Here is a 21,751-nt window from a genome sequence, read left to right on the forward strand (position 1 = left end):
TGATTCTTTTTGTCAGTATATAATCTGTGTGTTTTTGAAATCTGTATACAAAACTTCTGTTATGCTTCTATTAAGTGAAGGCAGAATAATTGATAGCCTCTGTAGTGTTAACATCATGACATTGTTCTTGTGCACATAAATCTTCTTAAAGTAATTTTAATTATCATTTGTGTGTAATTATTCAAAAATTTGTTTAACTGTTCAGCAACTGTCATTACAGAAGTTTTTGTATTGTTTTTTTCTATGGTGATGTTACTTGAACAGTGATCCTGCTTGCAGCGTAAACAGTTGATCACCTCTCTGTGTGCGTGTGTGTGTTTATGTGGTACAGTATCTGAAGCTTAAAGCTTATTTTTAAAATGCATTAGACTACTTTTCCCCAAGATGACAGGTAAAACTTCTATCTGAGTGATGTTTAACTGTTGATGTTAAAATAATGCTTTGAAATTGATTTCTGGCATTAAGCATGGTTGATAGACTGTAAACAGTCAACTAAGCCCTTCTTACCCTTTTAACTTTTATGTCAAAATGTATCTTGGAATATTTTTATCTGTTTAAAACAGAAAAGCACGTGAAATAAGCTATTCTAGGAATGAAGACACAAGTACTAAAACATTCATACATTTTAGGCATCTTAGTTTAATTAGTCTCTTTAATTTACTCAAGTCATTAGTGAGATAGAATGTAATACACCTGTCAAGTAACAACAGTTTTACCTATTTTAGATATATTTTACTTTACGTTGTAGGTTGAATGAAGAGATGATTAAGCAACTTTATTTTTAATGGATAGGCATGTTATTCCTAGTCATTTAATAAACAAACTTAAATATTAGTCTACTACATTTGTTTTGCCAGTAAAATATTATAAATTCCAACTGGCTATTTCTTAATACAATGGTACCATAAGACACGTATCATGCATCATGGTGTGGAAGCCTCCTGCTTATGAATAGTTCTTGGGTAAAGATCTTAACTTGTTCAAACACTGTTTAATATACAGAAATAGTCTGTTTCCTGTTTTTGACTGCTTGCTTCCTGAAATAATTGGTGATGGTTTCCAGCATACACAGTTCACTTTCATTGCTGGCATTTAAAATAATTTTGAACTACTGTTTTGGATGGCTGATGTGCTGATTCTATTACTTTGCAGTTTCTAGCAGATTTTCACTGTGTACTTTTCTGTTTCATCATTAAATCGTGTTTGGTTATACATTTTTGTAGATTTAAACAATTGGATCATAATTTGTCTTGATAAAGACTTAAGATGTAGTATCACATGGTACTTCTGAGACTTTTATGGTAGGCATGTTATCTGCTGGTGCTACATGAACCTGGTCTTATAGACAAGAAAATTCATTGCTGTATGAGACCCCTCTTTTATGCATGAGGTATCTTAGTGTTATATGAATTGTTGCATATTTAAGCATAATTATCATATTTGAACCATTGTTGTATGCTTAAGGCATGTCACTTTGTACTATAAGAGCTATTATTATTGACTTAAGGTATAATATTGTTTTGCACTGTATGATTGACAAAGCACAAATCAACCATTTTAAACACCTTAGTGACAAGTTTTTTCTTTGGGTGACTGAATGTTGTGTTTGAGGGTCCAGTAGGCAACCACCTTTGTACTGAAAACGTTTGCATACAACAACAATAGTATGCCTTCATTCATTTTTTCACTGCTCACAAGTAGCTATGTTCTCTTGAGTATTATTTAAAATATTGCTGACATTTTGTTTCCCAAATATAACGTACGAGCAACATAATCTTTTCGGCAATTGCACATCACCATAAATTTGATTCCACAACTCGGTTAGGTGGCTGTAATATTGTCTTTGTTGAATAATAATGTTATTTTTTTTTGCTTTATTAACTCTCAAAAGAAGAAATTTTATGCTACCATAATGATAACAATAATATTGTTTTTCTGTGAAAAAGTTTTATTGCTTATCCACAAGCAATTTTGCTATTCTATGTGTAAACCAACTGGTTTGCTAGTACCACAACTAGAGTATAACCCAAGCACTTTTGAAATTTGGATCTTTCTTATAATCTGATTTTCCAGGAATGACATTTCTCTGTGTACTGTTGTGAGCATCTCATTTCTTGTGCAGTGTAGTCGATGGCAAGAGTGTGTGAAAAGGTGTTAGTGACATTTTAATTTTGAAATGGCTAAATGTATGTCTATTTTTTAAAAAATACTTAGGTGTTTAAGTAAAAATAAAGAACACCTGGAGAGTGATTGAAAAAGCTAAGTTATATTAATCAATTTAAAAAAATCATCAGCTTTGATAGTTCATGAAAAAATAAGTGAAGATGACAGAGATGAAACTAATGGCTGGAGATCAATGGTTCTTGAATCTAGATTAATTCTGGAAAGTTGAACAGTGTTTAACTTAGCAATCCAATATGCTTCTTTTATTTCTGTCTGTTTTAGTTTTGAATCTGATTTCAATGCAAGTGAGAGTAGCATTTTTAATGGAGTGACCATGTTGGTTGAAGTGATGAGTGACAGGAAGATATTTTTTGGTCTTAATAAAAGATTTATGATTGTTAAAACATTCTCTTAGAGTTGTTTGTGCATGTCCTATATGTTGATGATTGCATTTTTTACACTATATGAGATAAATGGTGTTTTGTGTTTTAGAAGTGATTTCTGTAGATATTTTAAAGGGAATATCAAAAATTTTAAAATATCTGAAGAATTGAGATGCTCAAAACAGTACACAGAGAAATAAACAATTCTTGGAAAACCAGATGACCCCCCCATGTCACTAAAACACCCTTTGTGTGTGTTTAATCATACTACCACTCCCAGTTTGCTCCTGAAGAAGAAACATCTTCCTTTTTAAAAGCACTTGGGTTATATGGTTTATTTCATTTTTATCAAAACCTTTTGGACCTATATGTTTCTAGAACAACTAGAATGTGGGTATTAGTGAAATTTAATCTATTGTTTAGTTCATTAATTAGTTATATTCAACTAATTTATTATGTTAAAATATGACTAATTAAGTTGAACAGCTTGTATTAATAAAAGGCAATGAAACATTTTCATGACACCATTTTGATAACTTCAGTAGTTGGAGTAATTGCAAATGCTAATTTTGATTGGTTGATTATTTTTGTGACATTAATTAATTTGATGGTAATTTCAGTTAATTGATTGTTACATGATATCAACTGATGTAATTGATACCTGTAGGTGATCAAATTAATTGCTCAGGTCTAACCACCACTACCCAAGGCTGAACCACCATCACAGTTTTGATTTTTATTTGAGCATACCACGTATTACTGGAACACAAGTTGTGAATGTGATGTTTTATCAATATTTAGTTAATATTGTTAAACTTGCACAAACTAATTTTTTATCAACCATAAACCATTCAATGAAAATTGCAACATTGAAATTAAACTGCTATAAAAACTTTTTTGAAAAGTTAATTTAGAAACAAAATCTGAAGGTCTCTATAAGATAAAGTACTATGATATATTTTTGATTAAAAGTAATAATCACATCTAAAACAAATTTATTTTAAACCATTGATACAGAAACAATCTTGGTAAAGGTTCAGAAAGAATGATTTTCATTATAGTAATTACACATTTTGCAAAGTGTACCTTTAGTCTGACTGCATGAACATTATTTGCTAAGAAAGCATTAAAAGATGAAATCCAATATACATTTGTGTAAAGTGTACTTCTGATTCTTTATTCTGTGGTTTATATCAATAGAGGCAAATCAAACGCTTATTAAAATAAAAGTTAACAGGTAAAGAATATAATATATTAATTACTTAAAATCTCAAGTTAATTATATGCAGTTTATTACACCTTGAAAGACTCATTGTTAATTTGTATTAAGGAGGTTTTTACAAATAACTACTGATGCTGTTTTAATGTGATTCTATCTAGACCAATAACATTAACAATAAATGTTTACATATTTTTCCATTTGGTGTGAACCAAATTTATAATTTGGATATTGCATTTTGCTACAAAATATTAGAGTAACAAGTACTTGTTTCTTAAAATTCATGATAATATAACTAATTTTGAGAAATTATCATAATACATAAAAACTGGTACTCTAAGCTGAGGTTAATTAGACATATTAACATATGGTCAAAGAAAAGTGCATGTTTTGGGTTTTTTGTAGATAGTTCTAACTCACTTTAATAATCTGTCAGATAACTGTTTTAAGGATAAGTAATAGATGAATAGCAGCATATTTACACTCCATACATGACTCTATACATATTTTAGATTAAGGCACAAGATCATTGTGTGTAAGAAACAGTTGTCTTTTCAAGGTCACAAGATCATTTTGAAAAGTGTGATAACTGTCACACATGTAATAATTTAGGTAATTTTTTCCATATGAGATACTGTTGTAGCTATAAGCTGTTAGGTCACTTTGCATTATATAAGATATTTGTGTGAGTGTAAGCCACTTTGTTTTATGAGACTAGCAGATATACCTGTTGAAACAGTTTAGTGGTAATTTTTTTAAACATGGTGATGAATGTGTAGTCAACCCAATCTCTTGCATTACAGCGTATATGCAGTATGACTGTTTAGTGGGCTGTTATTTACAATTTTTCTGTGATATGGCTTCTAGTAATAATAATAATAATAAGGTATTTCATTTGTTTTCAAGTAAAGCATACTGACAGCAATTCATTGTTAGCAAAAGTTGTTTGGATTTTAATACAGTAAATGCTTCCAGCACAATAGAGCACCCACATCCATAAAGTTACAGGAATTTTTCCTGCTGGATGCCATTATTCCTTGTCATTTTACTGAGCTAAAAAAATTACTATCATAATGAGCACTTTTTTGACAAATGTCATTTCCATCAGAAGTGTCAAAGGAGAAATGTTCAATTCAGTTGAAGTCAATTTATTTAGCATGAGAAAAAAACACATGAATTTAACAACAGATATATACTCAATGTTCCTCTCTTTATGCATTTCTTTCAGTCAGCTGGAAGAGGAAGCCCCATTTTTTTCTTTAAATTCTCTTACAAAAAATGTTTTTTGTAAGTTTTCTCAAATTGATTATTCGACATGTATGAATCAATATGAAATTTTAGAAATTGGGAAAAAAAATTTAAGTTTTCATGTAATGTATTTTTAAAAGAGGCATTTTGATATATTTTAAGAATATATATTTATAAATAACCATTCAGGAAATAAAGTGTAATACAGACCTATTGCTGTTATGTATATTAATAGATACAGATATTATAGGTGTAAGTCATTAGAACACTGCACTGTATGAAATACTGTTGTAGGTGTAAACCATTATACCACTTTGCATTGTGATATTGATGTAAGTCATTAGATCACTGCTGTTAGACAGCTTTTTAGATGCAAGCCATCAGATTATTTAACAGCATCAGATTTAAAAAGCCATTGATCATGTTTGCTTTATAAGATCCTGTTTTAGAAGTAGCTCATTAAATAACTTGTGCTATACCAGACACTGATGTAGATGTAATTCATTAAATCATTTTCTTCTACATCAGATACTGCTATGAATATGTTATACATTGTTTACATGTTGTTAAAGACAAAGAACACATGGATTAAATGTGATGGAAATGATATCATCAAGTGATAGAATTACAGGTACAGGTCAAATCTGATCAAGTGTATGAGTTGTAAATAAACCTTGGCAAATATGGCTGATATTGCTTGAGCCTTTATCATGGTTTAGTGAGAGATTTGTTAATTTTGATGATTTTTTTGTTCTAATCAATCTGTTTTTTAGTTTTGGTTGTAACAAAACAGTAGGTGTTTCACACACACAGCAAATGTTTCTTTTACAATGCAGACTGGGGAACCATCAAAGGACTGAATATTGATGTTAATTGCTTCCTGCTGGTATGAGGTAGTACAAGATGTAAGCATTTAAACTGTTAATGATGAGCCAAACAAACTTCCCAGTAGGAAGCAATTTTTTTAACATTTTGGACATTTTGTAGGTTTAGCATGATTAGTTACTCCAAAATTTAAAACTTACTCCTACAGATTTGTGAAAATTTAAAATAGCAAGACAATGACTTTAGATAAATTGGAGCAGTTTCATCAACAAAACAGTACTTCACATGTTATCTTAAAGAAGTTAACTCTTCAATCTATTAATTGGTGTACTCTGTTGTTGGAATGCCTAGTCCAGATGAGCAAAAAACTGTTGAATCCAGTATTTTTCAGGTGACAACTTTAGAAAATTTGACACTAAGACCAGTATAGTCTACAGTACTGAAGAAAATCAAACTCAACTTCAAATGTTTCTGGTTCTCAGCAGAGGACAATGTTGACCAAGCTTTGTTAAAATGGTTTACCAATGCACATTTGAATATTCAAATCAGCAGGTTTATTCTTCAAGCAAAAGCTGAAGAACTAGGTCCAAAATGGAATCATCCTGACTTCTAAGCCACCAATGGTTGGCAGAAAAGATTCAAGTCTCAACATGGCATCAACTTTCAATCAGTGTGCATTGAGTTTGCTTCTGTCAGCAGTGATATGGTTGACTGTCAGTGTCATTACCAGACTTAGTATAGTCCTGTATCTTCAGAGATTTTTAATGCTAATAAAACAATTTTTATTTATCTGATATGACTTTAACATCCAAAAATGAAATCTGTCTGAGAGGAAAGAAAGAATCACTGTGGTGTTGTGTGGAAATATGTATGTATCAGAAAAGAAATCGTAGAAGCTGTGATGTTTCAAGAATGCGAACTCTACCCATCAGTTATCAGGCAAACATAAAAGTATGGATGGATACCAATGTGTTCAATGATTGGATACAAAAAGAAAAATTCAAAGATCAGAATTTGTTGACATTTGCCCAGCTCATCCAACCATGGACAACCTAAAGTCAATAAAACCCATGTTTATCTTGCCAAATACAATCTCAAAACTGCAGCCAGTAGGCCATGGCATGATCAGAAACTTCAAATGTTTCTATTGAAAAACAGGTTGTATAGAAAAATCTTTCTCTCGATTCTGGAGAAAGTGTACTTGACAACCAACATCAGACACAATCAATATGATTCATTCATCATGGTAGAAAATTATCAAGTCAACCATTGCCAACTACTTCCATAAAGCATCATTTGCCCATGTGTAAAATACTGCTAGTCTTGGTATGCAATGATAGGTTGATGCCACTGCTGAAAACAATTTCAGTAATACTTCTGTTTATCCCCAGTGAAGAAGTTGATTGTCTCAATATCTTGAATTGCTTAAGATGTCATTTTTTGGACTTTGGGGGTGCAGATGGTGCAGTTGGTTTGCAAATCACCATCAGATAATAATATTGCTTCCATACAGGAACAATAAAATGACAAACCAGGTGAAGATGCTCCATTATTTACCATTATTGCTGAAGAAGTGTCTTTAGTGTGACAATCCATGGATTGCCTTGTAAAACTACATAGTTACTTCCAGTCTGAGAATGTTCAAACTATTTTAACTTAGCTGTTGCAGATTGAAGACGTGATGTTTTGTATACTGTGTTCAGGTTTTCATCAAACCAAGATTATGAAATTTATAGAGTAAGACATTGCTGTTTCAAGTATAGTGATGTACTTCTGTCTTAACTTGTTGATAATATAAATAATCCTCTTTAGTTGGAAATGAAAAGATTGAAAGCTTAATTTTTGTTGCATGTATTTTTGCTTGGTATGTGGGAAAAAAAAATATCTGCATTGTGGGCATTGTAAAGCCATTATGAAAGCCATATTTGTTTTTGTGGAAGCACCCTCTAATGGCCAGCTAGTTAAAATGGAACTCCTGCTATAACAAGTTGTTTTACTAGAACCACTAGTTTTTATTATACTGAGGTTTTGCTGTATCTGAAATTTACCTCTATGCATGTGATCTTTATTCTTTGCACCTTATTTACAAGGAACATGGTGTTTATTCTAAGTATATTTTTCCAGTTAAATGTGGAATACTGTATATACTGTTTCTTTGGTAGGGATTTTTTGGGAATATGAACATTTGAATACCATTTTTACCTTAGTGGTCAAATTATTAAATACACTGCTAATTTCATTGGTCATTCCTAGCATAAAATGGATCAAAACTAATTTGTTTTATGCTCTTGATAGGCAAAGGGTTGGAGTTAACGTAATATTAAGTTTTGAAGTTTAATATAAGCTGTATAAGTAAGTTGTCTTTGTGGGTACAAAGTTTTATAACAAGACTTGCATAAAGGAAGTTACAATTGGATCTTATGAGTGGTAGCATGACAACAGAATGCAGTTTCATGTATGTATTGGTGGTTACATTATTATTTTCTCTCTTTACAATAACATCTAAAAAGGGAAGACATGTTGGATTCTACTTCATACATGAAAATTGACATTGGGTCTAGAGGTGTTTTCAGAATTCAGTGAAATTAAGTTCAGTGTTTTAAAATAACCATAAATTGACAACCTAACTATAGAAATTGCAGCATTTAAATATAAATATATAAGTTGCAAACATATTTATGCTTTAATCCTAAGCATTATATTTCAGAAAATAAGTGTTACATTAACAAAAATAAGCATTGACTTATTCTCACTGCTAAACAAAACACTTTCACTTTCCCCACACAATAGTGTTCCCCCCAATTTTATACCATTTTTGAAATTCACAAAGATAACATTCCTTACAGACCTATAATATCTAGCATAGGCTCACCAATACAAAACATTGTGAAATACTTAAGAGATTAAACCTTCTACTTGAAATTAACTCCTTTTCTTTTAAAACTTGCCAAGCTTTGGATATAGAATAAAAATTTCAAAGTAAATTAAGAAGTATTTTGATATAAAATCTCTACTTCAGTGCCTATAGGACAAGCCTTACACCATCTAAAAGAAAAACTGGAAGACAGTCTTGTGACAGACTATCTAACCAAACTTGCAGAATACTGCTTAAAGAACACTTGTTTAACATATGAAGACAAGTTCTACAACCAAAATAAAGTATTAGCAGTGGGGTCTCTCCCTTTTCCCTCTATTTAGTGAACTCTACATGTCCATCATTGAAGGACTGTTTGGAAAGTAGTTCATCCACATCAAACTTTAAATTTTGTTAAGATATGGCAATGATGTGTTTTAGTATACAATGGGAAAATATTTAACTGAATTATTAAACACCTCAAGACCCAGTGTCATAATTTTCACACATAAAGTAGAATCCAACAGTTGTCTTTAGTTTTCAGATGTTAATGTAAAAATAGAAAATAACTGTGACCAGCAGTATATACAAGAAACTGCATTTCATCACCAAAATTACTTGAAGAATATAGCATCACCAAGAGGTTTCAACCCCAATATCATAGGTGAGGTTTTCAGTAACTTCAAATCTGTATTTTAAAACCAATAAAACTTTCACCTATCCAAAACATGGCAAATGATTCGTTCCCTTTTATGCCAGAAATTACCACTGAAAGTACTTGCCTGTGTAATCATTTGATTATTGATGTAAAAGCTGCCTTACTATCTAATAAAAAAAATACCCACCAAAAGGATATACATGCAGTATCCCATGTGAATATGGAAAGAAATACATAGAACAAAATCACGTTCCTTGGAAATAAGAAGCAAAGAGTATCTTTTTTCAGATGTGGATTTCAGATATCTGCATTAACATATTAATTTGAAATGGGCCATAAAATACTTTGGGATGAAATTTTTCTCATACAACAACCCAAACTAAATTGAAAGATTGTATAAAAACTGTAGAAATTATCAAAACTAACGAGTTCTCACTAAACCATTGTAAGAGACATAGCAACATTAGCCATATTTGGTAAGGTTTATTCATGACTCGTAGTCTTGATCTGACTTCAACCTTCACTATAATCTTGTCACTTGCAGGTATCAGTTTCTATCATATTTAGTTTATAGCCCACTGTGCGACTTTTGTGTTAGGCACAAAGCTATTGATGGGAGAATTAAAAATGCATTGATTGTTGTTCACAAACTAAACTTACTCCAATGTCTCGGTTAAAAGAGAGAGAAGAAAAAAATCTGAAGTACATTCTAATAAAGTACTAAATAATAGTACTAAATATTTCTAGTGCCAAGTAAAAAGTTTATTTTTAAAGAATTTTTTCATTAAAATTTGTATTTCATTTTTTCTTTTGATGACAAAAGGCTCTGACAGTAATTTTGAGGAATGCTACAATTTTTTTGTAAAGTTACAAAGTATTAACTGTCTGCCATGCTAGAAAGTAGATTAAAGATATGTCACAAGTTAAATAATACATATTTTTTAAAAATTTAGTAGCTCAGTGTTCAACAATTTCTGATGATTGTTATGCATTAGAATGAAACAATTATCTTACTTGTAACTTATAGGAATTTTTAACACATTTTAACAAAAATATATTGATTTTTGTATGTAGTGATTTTTATCAATATTGTATAGTACTCGAGGAGCATTCAGGTTGCACTTCACCATAAAGCAGATTATCTCCTGTACACATGGGGATGACACTTTCCAGTTTTTATTGAAATATTTAAGTTTGTTTTGAATTGTTAACATATGTTGACAAAATATTGTTCAATATAGGTAGAAGAAGAACCAAGGAAAGTGGATGATCAACAGGAATTAGAAAGAGAAGAGCAGCAGGATGAAGAACCTCTTTCATCCAAAATAATTGATGATTTTACTGACAGGATGCTGCCTGGCTGTCTTAGGCTGCTTGATACATTACCCGACACTGTGTACAGAGTGTGTGATCTACTTGTTGCTGTTGTTAACCGCAATGGAGAATCCTGGCGAGATAGGATGCTTGAACAGCTTATTCAAGAGGTTTGTTAAGAATTCATGTATATACTTATTGTGTAAGAAACATTTTAATAATATTTACAAATGTTTTAGGTTATATGCTGTTTCAAGTGCATGTTCTGTGCACTAATTTCCTTTGTAATGCATACGAATCTACTCTTTTCTCTACACTTTCATTCTTTTATAATATCTTGCCTGATAATACTTTTTGAAGAATAAAACTGCAATAGTTAATATGAAATTCAATTTTACAAAGAGTTAGAATTAATTTTGATGATATTTATTTGTGTTAAAATGTTAAGGATAAAATTGTTTCGAGGTCAGAGATGTCTGTAAACTACTGAAAACATGTTTCTTTCACCAGGTGTACTTTAAAGGATACTGAGATATGGGTCTCAGACCAGCTGAGAGATTGTTTAATCCACTAATAGTAGCAGAATACTTATCTGTATTATTGGACTCTCATTTCCTTTTAATGAAATCTAACTTTTTTAGTTAATTAATTTTTCTGTAATTGTTTTGAAAGTTAGATGTGAATTTGGTTAAGACCAAAATTAAATAACTCCACATTGTTTTAATAAAATGTTTACATATGCTTATTTCAGTTGATAGTTATTGTTAGTATGTTCACTAAATGTATGTCATTGCAACTGTAGTAACCTTAATTTCCCAGTAAGACACCTAATCTTCAGCACAATCTTAAAACAAATTTCTGTCGTGTATATTTGTAAGAATTTTTCAGAAGGTTGCTATCCAAATACAGTGTCTTAATATAAGAAATTTCTTAGATTGAAGATAATGTTTCTAAGTTACTGAGTGCCACTGCACCAATGACTACAGCTGACACAAAATCTGTACAAGAGTGGGTTACACAGTTGTCAACTCTGCCAGAAGCTGGAAAAACTGCAGTTAGGATTCACTTGTTCACTCTTCTTTTTGAGGTAAGTTTCTTAATATCTGCTACAAACATAGATGTCTTAAAACATATTTTATTGTGCCAATAAATAAGTGCACCAAGCCAAACTGTAACAAAGCAGTGTAAAATTATATTATTTATACAGAAATGATTATGGTATTTTAAAGTAAAAATGTCTGGATATAGTATCCAAAAGCATTGGGGATATTTCATGTATAAAGAGATAAAGTACCAAAAATATAGAAGTAGGTCTACAGTTTATAACATCATATATAATTATTATTACAGCATTAAAATTATATAATCAGTTCTTATATATTTTTGTTATTCAGGAAATGAGAATTTCGTGTGCCTGTCTTGTAGAAAAACATCAGCTCATAGACACACTTGTTACCTTATTGGATGCTGCTCAACAGTGTTTTGTTCTTGTAAAAGAGGTTCCTACTCCAAAGTAAGGAAATTGTTGTTATATCTAGTGAAATAACTTTTTAACTTTAACTTTTTCAAGATATCTCATTCACAACTTTTGTTTGTGTTTTTTGTTGTTTGTTTTTTTTAGCATGGTTGGGCAGTTGATAATTTGCTTTGGTGAAAACTTAATTTTTTTATGATTAATTGTGAGTGCTTAGCACTAATATACTCCTAGTTTAAAAATAAATAGAAAACTTTCCAACAGCCAAAATAGCTGAGAAATCTGGATACTGATTCAACTTGCTTAACTGTTAATGTCTTGCTTTTGATGATTTTTGGCCCCTATTTGTGTTTTAGGTTTGTGTAAGAAAGTGCATACATAATGAAACTTGAAATATAAATTTTATATATACAGAGAAGTATTTACAAAACAAATGTATATAAGCATGAACTGGAATTTGATAAAAGCAAGTTTTCTGTATGCCTTTAATTCTCAAGTTTGTGTATTTTAACATAGTCTTGAGCTTTTATCATTTTCTTCTTAAAGGTGGCCAGCTTCAGTATGTCTTCTAATAGATTTATTTGAAAGGGCCTCAATTTCATCAATAAGAAGAGCACCATTGTTAAAGGTCTGTATGGCTTTAGGGATCAATGTATAGTGGAAAAAGTTTAATATGAACATGTGTGGCTGTTATTGCTACTTTTAGATTGTTTGAACATTTTCTTTAAACAGTTTATTGTTATTATTATTACTTTATTCAAATCAAGTGTATTAAAATATTCCTACATATGAATTTTTTTTAATGACTTGAGGTAGGGTATTTGACAATCATAAATGAAAAAAGCTACAACTACGAGAAGGACTTTATATTTTTAAGCTTTGTTCAGAATATCAGTTTACCAGAGATGTTTTCTTTATGTGCATGTGTATCTGTGTTTATTATTATTAATAATGTTTATTTTGAAATTATGTGGAGTGTAGACAGCAGGAAAAGTTTCTTATGAGACAAATCCTGGTTTAGTAAATATTATCTGATGTACACATTGCATTGTAGCACCAGTAAGAAAAATAATAATACATTGTATATTTTTGATAGTGAAAAATGAAATTTCCATTTAATTTCCAGGTTTCCAAACGCCAGTGGAAGTGGTTTGATGATCGGACTGGTCGATGGAACAGTTACACTGGTAGTAATAACAAAACAATAGATGATGCTTACAAAGTGGGAGAACAGAGTATAAGATTTACAGCTGGGAGGAGACGCTACACTGTTCAGTTTAGTACGATGGTCCAGGTATGAAGTACATGGGCAGATTGCTAAAATACAGATTTATGTATGATTGAGATTTCTAAAACTTGAAGTAGCCACATGTTAAGTTCATAACATGTTTATTTAATTTATCACTTGCTAATTTCACTGCACAACAATATTTTTGAAAAATATTTCTTCCTGAAAAGTTTTTGCTGATTGTGACAGGTACCTGGTGGGTATGCACAAATATAGTTTTGGTTTTGCTTCATCACGTAGGAACTCTGAGAAGTAGACAGTTAACTGTTTACTGACAATAACATATTTAATTGTTTATTTCTAATACGCTGTTAAGTTCAACATAATTAAAAATGTTTTGCTCCTTATTTTTTGTTTGTATTCAATGTCTGGTGCATCACGTTGCAGTGTCCAAGCAAGCATTGACGAATTCCAGTTGCCCTGATATCGTTTTTTCCATTGTAGTAATGTCCTGGGGAAACCTTTCACCGTGTTCTTCACTGACAGCACCGAGATTTGCAGGGAAAAAGTCCAAGTGTGAGTGGAGGAAATGAATCTTGAGTGACATGTTGCACTTCATTGTTTTGTATGCTTTAAGAAGTTTGTCTACCAGCTGAGTGTAATGTGGGGCTCTGTAATTGCCAAGAATATTGTCAACAACGTCTTTGAAGGCTTTACAGGCAATCTTTTCTGGCCCAACTAACAGATCTTCAAACTGCTTGTCACTCATAACATGTCTGATCTGAGGGCCAACAAAAAATGCCCTCTTTGATCTTGGCCTCTTGGGAACATCTGTCTTGAATAACAAAAACCTTTGCTGCTGTTGTTTATTGCTTTCATGAAATTCTTCATAAGATCCAATTTTACATGAAGAGGAAGCAGAAAAATCTTTGCCAGGTCAACAAGCGATTCATGCGCCACATTTTTCTGTCCTGGAACTAACTTTTTATGGAGTGGCTAGCTCTGTCTAGAATAATGTGACTTTGCCACGACTGTCCCATTCACAAATGAAACAACAGCACTTTGTATAGCCAAGCTGTAGTCCCAGTAACAGAGCAGCGACTTTCAGATCTCCATAGATATTCCACTTGTACTTGCTGTACTGGATGTGCTTCATCAACATTTCCATGTTCTTATAGGTTTCTTTCATGTGTGCTGCATAACCAACAGGTATTGAAGGGGAATGTTGTCATTGTGTAACAGAACAGCTTTGATGAATGAATAAAGAGACTCCACTCTTCCGGGTCATGGTCACAACCTGAAGCAGAGAACAATCCTTCAATGTCGACTCAGAAACAGAGACTGTCAACTTGTGCAAAGAATTTGGTTATATCATCTTGGCAGCTTCGAAAAACAGAAATTTTTGTACCTGGTGACAACAAACACCATTCCTGCAGTCTCGAACCCAGCAATTTGGCTTTTGCTTTTGATAGACCCAAATCTCTGACCAGATCATTTAATTCTGACTGTGTTATGAGATGTGGATCACTTGAGGAGCATGGTTCATAATCTGGATCAGTGTCACTGCCAGTTCCCTGCATTGCAGTTTCTTCATCTGGTTCGTCTAAGGTCCATTCCTCTGGTGGTTTCGGAATTGGAAGACTGTTGTCATGTGGCACGGGTCTCATTGCTGAAAGCAGATTAGGGTATTCAATTGACTTCTTGTTTTTGGCAGAGAAACCAGACACATTAGTCAAACAGAAGTAACAGTCTGTCACATGGTCTTTCTGTTCTCGCCATATCATCGGGGACAGCAAACGGCATTGTCTTTCGAGTGCCTCTGAGCCAAGCTCTCGGACAAGACAACACATGTTGCACAACAAATGTGAGGTGCCCATTCCTGTTCTTGATCACCAATTTTACAGCCGAAGTACAGATGATATGCTTCCTTCACAAGGCCAGTCATTAAGCGTTTCTGATGAACAAGCATATACTCGCCACAGACATAGCAGAACGTATCACGGCTGTTTTGACATTGACGAGACATATTGACCGACACCAATCATTCTGTAAAACATCTTTAAGATCTATCTTGTTACAGTGATACTGAGGCAATGCTATATTCTGAAGCAATACGTACACATTATAAGGTCTATATTAATCCAATGAGCACCATCTGTGTATGCAAGCCACTTTTGTAGCCTGCTGGGACAGTGTCAAGCTGGCTTTGGGTTGCCCAAGCATACCTTGGCTGCATACTTCCACAGAACAGCTTCCAACCTGGTCTGATTTCATGCCTTGGACATGCCCAGACTGCACACAACATTATTGATAGGTCTCTTACATTAACGAAATTTTTTTTGACACAAATATAAGAAAAAGACATGACAAAACTAAAGATTTCGATGAAACTGTACATCATAGGCAAATTTGGATGTGATTTTCGTGATTAGCAGCCAAAAATCTATAAGGAACACCCAACAGTCTTCAAGAAGCAAAAAAGTTTGTTATGCAGTGTTTTCTTTCAATATATGTTAAATTTTGTGTTAAGTAAAGGCTTTATAAAGAAAAGATTTCAAGTGACTAATTGAATAATGGACAGTAGGTGTCCAGGTTTAGTTCTTGTAATGAACATGTGCATGTCTTATTAGTAAGAGGAATTATTAGTAAGCACTATAGAATACACATCTTTATTTAAATTTTCAAAATTACAAGTTATATAAATAATTATAAAAGTTGGCTCATTATCAGTTTGTTCAACTAGTTGTCACAACCCCCGTACATTTATGAAGATGAAGATTAACTTACCCTTTTGTTAAAATGCCAAAGCTTATTACTTTAATTCTGTTGCATTTTCTCAGATTAATGAAGAAACAGGCAACTGGAGACCAATTATGTTAACGTTAGAAGACAAAGAGAAGGAAGATAATCGAATTAAAGAAAAAACAATGGATACAGATGACAGTGGTACTACTAGTGAAATTGCCATTGCATCTCCAGTTTCTCAACCAATTGCTGAAGTTAAGATAGTTCAAGGTTTAACGCGAGAACAGTCGGCTACATTAGTGAGGTAATTTTCCTTGGTATAATTTTAAAAATCATTTCTGATTTGACAGTAACCTTCTCTTTTTCTCTCATATGGTAATATTTATACACACACTTAAAACGGTAGCTTGGTGTTATATATTCATAAAGGTTTTCCTTTATTTCTTACATAGTATTTATTTTTAATGGTAAATAAAATAATGAAAATACCTTTGAGTGATAAAGAACTGCTAATTTGTAATAGGTTTAACACGCTTGTTTTTAATTGTTTTTATTTTAACAGTAAGGTTTTATTTTGGTATGCAAAAGAATTTTGGGGATATAAAGAAACTTATTAAAAGGTGGTATAAATGCTTTTTCATAATAGGAAATGTCTTATTTAAAGTAATGTTCATTCATGCTGTAGGGCCTGTATTGGGTTGATTAGTATCCCTGTTGAGCCAGACAGCTTGCATGCTGTGATGAGGTTGTGTCTTCGTTTAACTCGTAGTTATGAAAATGCTGTAATATTTACTGAACTTGGTGGACCAAAACTACTATTAAACCTCACTCAAAGCTCAGCATTTACTGGATTCACATCTTTAGCAACACTCTTAATCCGCCATGTTCTGGAAGACCCCCAGTCATTGCGTTCTGCTATGGAGAAGGTTAGTTTTGTTGGAGTTCTTTAAGTTTCTTAAATTAACTTTCTTTTCATAGTTTCAGTTTGAGTGGTTCATTGTACAAGTTTATTGTCACAACTTTTAGATTTTACGTGTTCAATAACAGTTAGTAGTAAAGCTTAAACTAATGGTAGTTATTTTGCTTGCTTTTTACCAAATTTTTAGTTCTATATATATATAAACAGTAGTTACATACAAATGGAGTAATCATTTTCTACATTTACTGCTAGTGAAACTGCCATTGCATCTCCAGCAACTGAACCAATTGCTAAAGTAAAGATGGTTTACATTTATTGTTAAGTGTCACGTAGATGGGTATTAGAAGTTTGAAGTTAAGGGATTTAGGTTCTAGATGTATTCAAGTGTCTCAAACTGTCTTAAGTAGTAGAAAATTGTATTGATCATGTGGGTGCTATATTTATAAGTATAACACTAAACATCTAATACTGTATTAAGCTACATATAATACTTACAATACATAAAATAAAAAAACATTTTAAAATCACAACTCAAACATTGGGTTTATTGATTAAGATTTAGGTGTACTATTTATTTCAAGTGCTTTGCTGACTATAAACAGTTCTCATAAGTGTTACCTTTGCAGGGTAATGTTTAACCCTTTCGCATTCAAAATTTTATTGAACTACTATTTTGTGAATTTGTCAGTAACTTTGGAATCAAATTTTCTATTACAACTCAAACTTTAACATTACAAGTTAATTTCTAAATTTAAAAGTAAATATTTAAAGAACATGTCAAAACATAGATTTTAGTGAGTCACGTGGTATATTGAATGCAGCAATATTTAAAATTAGATATGTCATGTCAAAATATTAAGTCTATAGTTTTGTACAAATTAGGAACTCAAATTACTAATTATCAAGCTAGAATATAAAATAAGAAAAACACATTTTATTTTAGTGAGGTATGGCTTATATACTAAATCAAACACAGTGGGCCCCATTCAGTTCTTTCAATTTTTGGAAAAGTATCTTGTATACACTTCAGTATATGATGTGAATAATTAATTAACAGCATAGAATGTCCCCAGTGTGGTGTTTCCTGTCACTTCCATCTTTGAAAAGCCTTCCATGTTCTTTCAATCCAAGATTTCAGTGAGGTGTAGTAGGTTGTCTTTAATCTGCTCAATGTATCATATTTTATAAAATTTAAATACATCTTATTTACTAAGCTTAATAAATTATAGTGGAATTTTTTGGTGTCAGTGTAGTTATTTGTTTTTTTGCCTTTCAACTGAATATATAAAACCTAAAAAAATTGTTTATTGTCCACGTACGAAATTTTAAAAGGCTTAGCAACCTATGTTCAGCAGTAGCTGAGTACAAAGGTCGTAGTGAGTAGATAATTTTTTTCTTGATTTATTGTTCTGTATTTAAAAAAAAAATTTTTTCTAAGTAGTAATCTATATACATAGATGAGACTATACTGCAGAATACTAGTCTACTAAAACAGCTAAGACTAATAGTAACTGGAGGGTCGATTTGTAATGTTGAAGATTTTTTCTTCTGTGACAGTCTGACATTTCAAATGCATTTCCTTTAGTCTTAAGCTTTAGATTGATGTATAATTTAGTTGTTTTTTGGTTTCAGTATAGTTTTTTTAAATAATATAAGTATGAACTATTTAATATTTACATGTAAAAAATAACTTGCATAACAAGATGTGAATTGCTTTACTTTCAAGCTATCAACGTTTGAGGTCCTTAGTTTGTCATTAGGGCAAAAACTTGTATATAAAAATGGGTAATGATCACCTTAAAACTCAAATTTATCAGGCATGACAGGAAATTTAGTAACAAGATAACTAAAAGCACTCAACAGTATTGCTGAAACTCGATTAGAATTCAAAGTCTTGCATAGACTACTTATGGATTAATAATGTATTTGAAGGTAGGGCAAAAATGTCTGATTAAAAAAACAAAACAAAAAAAAACAAAACAAAACAAAAAAAAACACTATTAACTCTGGAAGCACAGGCTCAGACCCTGGGAGCAATCTCATAACCATTTTATGCTTGTTTATGGTTTTCATGCTGTAACGTGCAAATTAGTAAGCTCACGTTCACAAAATATGTCATATTATCAGTAAACATTGAGGCTTTCGTATGCAGAGTATCATTTCTTTTTTGTTTTTATTAAGTCTTAGTTTGTTGAGCAACATTTTCTCATGCTTTTTTTCTTTGATTCCTATTCATTGTGCAAAGTAATTTTCATTTTAAGATTAAAACTACTTTTTGGATCAGAAAATGTCTACATATTTACTATATTTCATAAGAAAAAAAACTTATTTTCACTCATGAATTTCTGTACCACTGTAAAAAATGTTATTCCTTTTCTTTGTTCTTTTAAGCAACTTAATTGCTTAAATCTCAGCACACGCAGCATGTGCACTTATTTCACTCTATCCAGTGATATAAAATCAGCCTTTAGTTTCCACAAAATGACCTGTCTTGGCTGTGTTTTAGTGATGTATTATTTTGTAAAATAGTCACATTTCAGTTATTATACAATTATGTGTATATATATATAGAATAATACAATTTAGAAACAAGTTCTTAAACTTGTTTTTCTGAAGACATAAAACAGTGAAAAAGTAAAGCATACAATTATTTCTTCTAGATATGATGACCTTTGCTGCTTGTTATAGGTTGCTAAGAGTTTTAAAACTTCGCATATGGAAGATGTGGAATGAAATACTTTTGTTTTATACATATAGTTGAATATCCAAAAAATGAGATTATATCAGTACCATAAAATTTCGCTAACTTATCAATCTTAGTAAATAAGCTGTATTTTGGTTTTCAGTTTACTTTACTACAGCCATCCCTACCCATAGGCTCAGCAGCAAGTATGGTTATGATACCCACATTGGCAGAGCACAGATAAGCCATTGTGGAGCTTCCTGTTTAACATCAAATAACCAAATCTTTACCATAGAATATTTTTCATTGTATGTGTTCATTATGTCACTGAGTGTATCATTTTATCTTTTTGTTGGAGTTCTTTGTGTACAGTAAAGTTGGTATGTCATATGTTAATTTAAAAGATAAAAATTCTGAAACTCCAATTTTCTGTAGCAGACTAACATTTTTCACACATTTATTTTCACTTACATTCAAAAATAGATATGTAAATAAGCTTAACATTATATGGGATAACCTTATGCCCTATAACTGCCAGTTGGTCCTTAAAGTCAAAGCTTGAACCAGAGATGGAAAGTTTATAACTGGTAGCAGTACAGCTCACTTTAAACACAATTAGTGCAAGGAAGTGATTTTACTTACCACTGCATGAAGTACATGCATAATACTATACTTCAATGACTTAATACAATAACACTAGTACTTCTAAGGGGAAGGATATAATTCAGTGAAATATAAAAACATACATTCTTCACCAAAGTGCATGAGTAACATGATATGCAGGTGCAGAAAGTTATGCTCACTAATTTAGTATGGACAATTCTGGTTTAAAATTTTACTAGTCTCTTACACTGTTGCTTTACATATGTTATGAAAAAAATCAGTCCTATACATTTAGCCTAGTCTTCTATGTTAATTGGTGAGAAATTTAGCATGAAATAAATGTTTTTTTAAAGACTATATTCCTGATTTTGTTTGTTTTTTTCCACTGTAGGTTGTAAGACACTCAACTCAAAGTTCTAATTCACCACTAAGTAACAGAGAAATGCATTATGTTTTGAGGGTTCTTGGTCCTGCTGCTTGTCGAGATCCAGAGCTTTTTAAAGATGTTGCCAAATCAACACTTAGGATTGCTTTACTACCTCTTACAAAACGTGGTAAACAAAAAAAATCATAAATATAAACAATAAGTTTTTCCTATTGGTAAAAATTCTAAAAATGATTTCTATTATGACCATTTCACACAGAAGAAAAAGCAGTCCCCCAGAGTGAATTCCATAATTGCTATGCCATTATAAAAGTTACTATTTTTTAATTATTGGTGTTTATAACTTACTGCAGCTTAAAAGTGATAATTAACTGAGTGCCTGGTTAGCAACAACCAAGAAATTAGTAATGGAAAGATCAAAGCTTATTTTTATGCTGTCTTAAAGGGTTTTTTTTAACTTGTTTTTTTCCTGCATTACAAAAACATAAATTACTATAAGGAAAAAAAACAAAACAGTGAACAGAACAGGCTGTCAAAAGTCTATCAGAACATTTTTTTCAGACATACTTGTATCCTCTTCAATCTCGTGTTGTCTTCCGGTAGGGATAAAGTGTAAACATACACCCAAATGACCCCTGATCTTTGAATTTCCCTGTGGACATGGGAAGTTAAGTTTAAAGTAACATTGGAAGCTGTTGAAATTAGACAGGCTTTTGATAAAGCAACTTTCAACAGTTTTTTTATGTACTTATCTGTTTTGTATAAAATTTTTGTTGATTTCCTATTGGGAAAAGGATGATCAACTTTCTTTCATGGATGTTTTGATAACAAGAAACAGAAAAACACAACTAGTCTTTTTCAGTATGCCATAAGCCAACAAATTCTGTAAGTTATGTTCTCTTCTTTTTGTGTCACCATAAACAGGTCAAGACAACTATTATTCTTTATTTTTCTTAGACAACATTCGAACATGAAATTAAAAACCAATATTTTCACAGAACTATATTTCAACAATACTTCATTACATATTGCCATCTCAAAGTAAGACAT

The 21,751-nt window shown here is 31.6% G+C and overlaps 1 protein-coding gene across 1 annotated transcript in view; it reads left to right on the top strand.

The window, feature by feature from the left end:
- The window catches only part of HUWE1 (HECT, UBA and WWE domain containing E3 ubiquitin protein ligase 1), a 195,617-nt gene that overhangs the window by 85,040 nt on the left and 88,826 nt on the right, over window positions 1–21,751 (top strand). The window contains 8 exon segments of the mRNA XM_076448258.1: window positions 10,592–10,834; window positions 11,599–11,751; window positions 12,059–12,177; window positions 12,685–12,766; window positions 13,265–13,432; window positions 16,207–16,415; window positions 16,797–17,037; window positions 20,708–20,870. Coding sequence (XP_076304373.1) covers window positions 10,592–10,834; window positions 11,599–11,751; window positions 12,059–12,177; window positions 12,685–12,766; window positions 13,265–13,432; window positions 16,207–16,415; window positions 16,797–17,037; window positions 20,708–20,870 — 1,378 coding nt within the window.

Source organism: Tachypleus tridentatus, chromosome 8, assembly GCF_004210375.1.
Source record: "Tachypleus tridentatus isolate NWPU-2018 chromosome 8, ASM421037v1, whole genome shotgun sequence".
Taxonomy (NCBI): Eukaryota; Metazoa; Arthropoda; class Merostomata; order Xiphosura; family Limulidae; genus Tachypleus; species Tachypleus tridentatus.